Source organism: Camelina sativa, chromosome 20 (assembly GCF_000633955.1).
Source record: "Camelina sativa cultivar DH55 chromosome 20, Cs, whole genome shotgun sequence".
NCBI lineage: Eukaryota > Viridiplantae > Streptophyta > Magnoliopsida > Brassicales > Brassicaceae > Camelina > Camelina sativa.
The window spans coordinates 13,148,392-13,154,252 of NC_025704.1; the positions used below are offsets into that span (position 1 = coordinate 13,148,392).

General features: G+C 35.6%; 2 protein-coding genes across 2 annotated transcripts in view; both read right to left on the bottom strand.

The window, feature by feature from the left end:
- Window positions 1–587, bottom strand: part of LOC104770656 (probable acyl-activating enzyme 17, peroxisomal) — a 4,774-nt gene extending 4,187 nt beyond the window's left edge. The window contains exons 1-2 of the mRNA XM_010495115.1: window positions 255–587; window positions 32–163 (exon numbers count right to left, since the gene is read on the bottom strand). Coding sequence (XP_010493417.1) covers window positions 32–163; window positions 255–505 — 383 coding nt within the window. The 5' untranslated portion in view covers window positions 506–587. The remainder of the gene's footprint in view (window positions 1–31; window positions 164–254) is intronic.
- On the bottom strand, window positions 1,457–3,424 carry LOC104770657 (calcium sensing receptor, chloroplastic). The gene is made up of 6 exons (XM_010495116.2): window positions 3,092–3,424; window positions 2,749–2,994; window positions 2,442–2,634; window positions 2,122–2,263; window positions 1,890–2,021; window positions 1,457–1,806 (listed from the first exon to the last, which is right to left on the bottom strand). The coding sequence occupies exons 1-6, from the start codon at window positions 3,305–3,307 to the stop codon at window positions 1,575–1,577; spliced, it is 1,161 nt and encodes a 386-aa protein (XP_010493418.1). The 5' UTR covers window positions 3,308–3,424; the 3' UTR covers window positions 1,457–1,574.

The window sequence follows — 5,861 nt, forward strand, 5'->3', positions numbered from 1 at the left end:
AAAAAAAAAAAAAAAAAAAAAAGGTTAATTAACCTCAGGATTTGATACAGAGAATTCTTGAAAAGTGGAGAAACTCGAAACAGGGTTCTTGTAATCATCACCTAACAACACTTTGCCACGCCTTTTTAGTAACTTTCCTACGTTAGTTGAAGAAGCAACCTTCCTAAAATATACAATTTCCAATACATCAAATAAAGAATCTGTAAGTAAGACGGAGAAAAATCATCAATTCATATAGTTAAAGTAAAACATACGGGTCGGGTATCCAAGAGGGTGGGTCGGGTCCGAAGTCTTTGTAGCAACCGTAATACAACATCTGGTGAAAAGAGAAAGGGAGGTCAGGATGCAAGATCCGCCGAGAAACCTGAACCCATAACTCAACCGGCGTGGCGGAACAACGGAGAATCTCGTGGAGATCATTGAGAACCTTCTCGGAGACATCTCCGGAGATACCTAGAGCTTCGATGTCGGATTTGGTGATTGAATTTAGGGATTTGTACGTCATTTTTTCTTTTTAATAAGGAGAGGAGAGCTAAACAAATAATGAATGTGAATGATTCAAAACTGAGAGTGGCAGAGAGGAGTGAGTGGCAAAATTGTCCACGTAATATAAAGAGAGCTCGTGATTGCCACGTGTCAATCTGGTTTTGATCTCTGAGACTGACAAGTTTGTTTTTTTGCTCTTTACACGTCTGAATGTGTCTCTGATCATCATCTTCTTCTTGAATCTTGATGGGAGTTACAAGTTGTTGTGAATCTTTTTATTGATTTCAGTCTATATACATAAATTGGTTGCTTTTATATATCATGATGTTATGTATCTACGAATTGGTTTCAGTCTATATACATTATGTAGTTGAACTCTCTGACATGCACCTTTTTTTTTTTCTTTTCTTTTCTCTTTCGCACTTTTAATCATTATCTTTGTATTTTAGTTATGATGTTTTTCTCTAGATACGACTCTCATCAAAATTGGATTGTATGAATCGGGTAGTGTTTTAGATTTGAGTGGTATTTGCATTTATAAGTGTTTTCAAACTTTATACGTATGTTGTGGGTTTTTTTCTTTTTCACATTATTGAAAGCACTAAAACTAAACTCCAATAAACTTTTTCTAGTTCGACCATTTTTAAAGTGGGATATTCGGTTAATGGGTAAATGGGGAGCTGACAAAGCTCACTTTAAGATAAAGCTAAAGCCACAGACCTACCAAGATGGTCCAAAAATGCCTAGATGCAACTATGAGAAATTTAGTCCAAATCTAGGAGCTATCTATCCTCAGTTTACGTCTTTATCCCAAACTCTTCCTACCATTACATGCCAACACCCATCCCGCTTTATTTGGTCATGTTTTCTTCTAAGTTCTAACTCTTATTATACATGATCTTCAGGTTTTGCTAAACTTACTTCAGTTTGATTTCATCTGTCTTTTTTTTTTACTAGTTCCACATATATATGATCATCAGTGCAAAACACAAGTAATTATCAAAAGATATATATCTCTCAAAGTTGAGAAAAAAAGGAATTTAAAACAAGATTTTTTTATAGACTATTATGTATCCTCTTGTTTGTTTTCAGTCGGAGCTAGGAAGGAACTTGGTTCCGGATCTAGTGCCGAATCTAGAAGCTGCTGGGATAATCCGCGATGGAGACAAGACTTGTGCGAACGAGAAGTTGTATGAATCAGTGCCTAACCGGCTCTGCATCCATCCTCTGCCACCAGAGAATCCATCTGTCACAATATAGCAATTCTTGAACCCGAGAACCTTTAACGTTTTCGCCACTATCTTAGCCGAATCCGAGTACCTTACACGCCCAAAAAAAGACCGGTTAAAGATGAATCTTTTTGGTTTAACAAGTCTTGTAAAGAGCAAATAAACAAAGCTCACGAGTCCAAGATGATAATATTGGAGCCTTTGTTGATTCTCTTGAGGTACGAAATCTTCAATGCAGCTATCTCTGCTTCAACCCTTTTCGAGCTCCTCACAATTCCTTTTACTTTGTTCGGTAGTTCTTCTAATCTGATCATCACAAAAACAATAGTTTTGTGTTTCTTTCATTTCAAAATTTTAGGGTATAGAAACACACAAAAAGAACGTTCAAAGGTAAACAAACACTTACGGAATGGCGATCACACGGTTCTTAGCATTTGAAGGAAGCCTTGGAATCCCAGCTTTCTCCTTTTCTTTCTCTGATCTTATATCCACCATTAAGTAGTTCTTGGAACAGAGAAGATCAAGTGTTTGAGCCGGCGTGAGATCACCTTCATTCAAAACATGTTAATTCTCAACCTTTTCCTATGCTGAATTATATACTCTATATCCCTAAAAAAATACAACACTAATATAAATAACCAATAACATTTGTGACACTATTCACAAACTTAATCATGTTTGCCTCAAGATGATCTCTATGGAGTATGAAGCTAAAAGATGAGGTACCTTTGTATCCACGGAAGTTAAAAGATATTGCAGACCAAACAGGAGGGAGAAGAAGGTAAGCAATAAACGCAGCACCCGCGGCAACAACAATGACACTAGGATCAGTTGAAGAAATCGTCTCCATGGTTGATGAAGCAATCGGCTTAGCATCTTCAATTGCTTTTGTTGTCTGTTGTGCTACATCTGTTACTGTCTACATACCCAAGCAAAAACAACACTTAAAAACCATTTTAAACACTTATCCCCAAAAACCTAAATTGCTAACTTCTCCTACAAAAAATTTGAATGTTGATAAAAAAAATCTGACCTTTGCAGCATTAAAGACAGGCTCGGAATCAAAACCAGAGCTCTGCATTGCTTCTTGAGCTTTCTTTGAAGCTTCTGAGAAAGCAGGAGAGGCAAGCTTTATAGCTTCTTCACCAGCTTGTTTTGCAATGGGCAAAGCAGTGTCCAAAGCTGGTTTAAGAGCATCTCCTACTACTTGGAACACACGCTGCGTTGCATCAAAAACACTCGAACCAGTTTCTTGAACTTGGTTGATTGTTTTCTCCACCTGTTTAAGACAAGAACTTTCGTTAACAAAGAAGGATACGATTTGGCCATTACAAGACAGAGGTAAAAAAATTAATTAAGTGAGATTGTTATTATACTTCAGTGAGAGAGGAGACGATTTGGTCCTTGGAAATGGAAACAGCAGCTTTGGCTTCATGAGGAGGAGATGCAAAGAGAGATAACAGAGAGATTGAAGTTGATGTAGGAAGTGAAACAGAGATTTGTCTCACTGTCTTCTTACAAGACGTAGAAGAAGAAGGAAGAGTGAGTTTTGCAGATACTGAAGACTTCATTGCCATCTCCGCCATAGCCATGGTTTCTCTCCGCCACAAATTGTCAAATCAATGCGACAGAGAAACAGACAAAGACACTCGTAATACTTCTCTTCAATGTTGTCTGCAAAACTGTTTCTTCAGATTTTTCTAAAAGATTGATTATAAGTAAATTGAGGTTTCTGGTTAAGATTGAACAAAGGGAGATTTGAAGATGGTTTCTGATTGGTCAGACTTATCCTACGTGGCAATTTGTGGTGCTAAGCTTAGCCATTCGTTGCCGATCCAGAACCCAACCGAATCATTTGTTTTTGTATGTGTAGTACAAGAATTTTATTGTTACAGTAATACCAAAGGTTGTACTACATAATAATAACATTAACAACAAAGATGATTACAATGAAACATTAGAAAACAAACATACAAATAAAATTAGGAAAAATATGAGCGCAAGTTTTGTAAAGAAGTGTAGGGCTGTAAACAAAGGAACTGTCTCTGTCTGTATTAGCCGCCTCTTTGAACAATATGTTCCATCAATTTTGCTTAGATTCTTTTCTTCTGGTTCCTGTGTTCCCATGACTGAAGGAAGATGCCAGATCACTAGCTCCATAACATTTACAAATAAAATATAGTTCCCCCATAATGTATAGTAGTACCATAACAACAAGACCTTTACAACAAACAAGCTAACATATTAGCAATAGATGATTCACCAATTAAACTACCAAACTCCATGTTTAAAGAAACTCAAATCCGGGTTTCCATGATGCTGGTTCATTGGTTTCACCACGCCACTATGCTATATTGCTATTAAGTTCATGTTTTGTTCCACCATCATCATAAACGCTATATATAAGAACAACACTATTTCTCTGGAATCTGAGAAACAAGTCTTGATCTTGAAAAAGAACACGATTCTACTTTGCTTACCTAATATGAAAACGGAATCATGTTACCATTTGAAGTTTGCTCCAAGGAAATATTTAAACCCACGAGCTGAGGAATCCATTCACTTCACAAGATTCCTTCACCTTTTTTTTTTTTTCTGTCCTGCCAAAAAAGGGAAAAGAGAACACATATATGACTAACAACTAAAAGTGTCTTTCTCAACAGATAGACGACGCTGACACATGAAAGTTCTCGGGAGTGAATTTGATTCTTCTTGAACATCCACTTGCATAATAAATAGTAATTGCTTCAATACAGATTCTAATGATGCAAAAATAATCAAGAAGCAGCATGACTCTCTGGACTGTTATTTATTATGACCACTTGGATCCTGATTAAAAGGGTTATTAGGCTATTTGGATTGCGCAATGTACCAAAGTTTTGGAGTAGTTTACACCGCTGGTTTGTTGTGAATATCGTATCACCAGAGTCAACATAGTAATGCAAAAGCAAGTGAAGCAAGCAAAAAGCACACAATGCATTAAGAAAACGAGAGATCAGAGCAAACCTGGTCAGGCCAAAAAAAACAAAAAAAAAAACAGGAACAAAATCGATATATACGGTATCTGCAAACTCGAATTAGTTGGCCTCCAAGGCTCAACGGAAAAAAAAAACATTAGCTAGGTGGAACTCAAACCTTAATACATGTTAAACCAAAAGTAAAAACTGCATCAATAATCATCATCATCAGGACCATTGTTCAAAAACAGATCAAGAGAAGAATTAAGTTACCAACATTATATATCATTAACCTGTAGAGGGAAAAAAAAGTAGAAAAAACAAAACTGAAATTGTACCCGAAAATTATCATAAAAACAGAAGAGACACATGGTAGGATTTTAAGATAAGTGTATAAGTCAAAGTATGAAGACATGATAGACTAGGAATGAAGTACACCTACAAAAGAAAAAGTTAAAAAAAAAAAAAAAACATTATGAATGATTTGTTACCCAAAACAAAAATAAAACAAACAGACTCATTTATCTTTACTTGATTCCATTACCAATTATATTTGAGACAAAAAATTTTAAAAAAGGTTATAAGATTTAGAATCCAAAATCTTGTTTCTTCTAATGCTTTCTGAGAGCATTGAAGTAGATAGATAGATTATTAAACAAATGATCAGGGTAGAGCAAGCGCTGGATGCAGAGGTTTATCGATCGATTCGTGCTTTCGATGTAACTCTCTTTTTTTTTTTTCTTTAACATCGAAATTAAACAAAAGAATTTCCCAGGAATTGATCGATGAACCGCTGCCTCCAGCGACTTCAGTACTCTTCAATCATTCCTAAACAAACAAAAAAATAATTGACAGATCTGAGAGGGGTGATGAACACAAATCATTGATCTCAAGAAAAGATAAAAATATACAACAGAGGTAGAGATAGTAGATGCAGAGTTATTATTTACGAGCTCGTATATATAATATAGAAAGAGAGAGAGAAGCCTGGTTGGTTACAATTACAAATTACAAAACATATACATGTAGTACATTACATGCATGTGAGAGTATAACTTGGAAACAATATAAAAGTTTGTAGAAAAGTGAAAGAATCTTGATGACTCACCGTTTTGCCGTACAAATTTATCATCCTCGTCTTTTGTCCTTTTGGTCTTTTTTTTTTTTTTTTTTTTTTTTTTCAAAGGGA

What these genes read in the sequence shown, in the direction of transcription:
- LOC104770657 (XM_010495116.2), bottom strand. Translation starts at nt 3,307, where the DNA reads ATGGCTATGGCGGAGATGGCAATGAAGTCTTCAGTATCTGCAAAACTC. An exon ending in AACCGTGTGATCGCCATTCC is followed by an intron (nt 2,022 to 2,121) that starts GTAAGTGTTTGT and finishes TGTGATGATCAG; the next exon opens with ATTAGAAGAACTACCGAACA. An exon ending in AATATTATCATCTTGGACTC is followed by an intron (nt 1,807 to 1,889) that starts GTGAGCTTTGTT and finishes TGGGCGTGTAAG; the next exon opens with GTACTCGGATTCGGCTAAGA.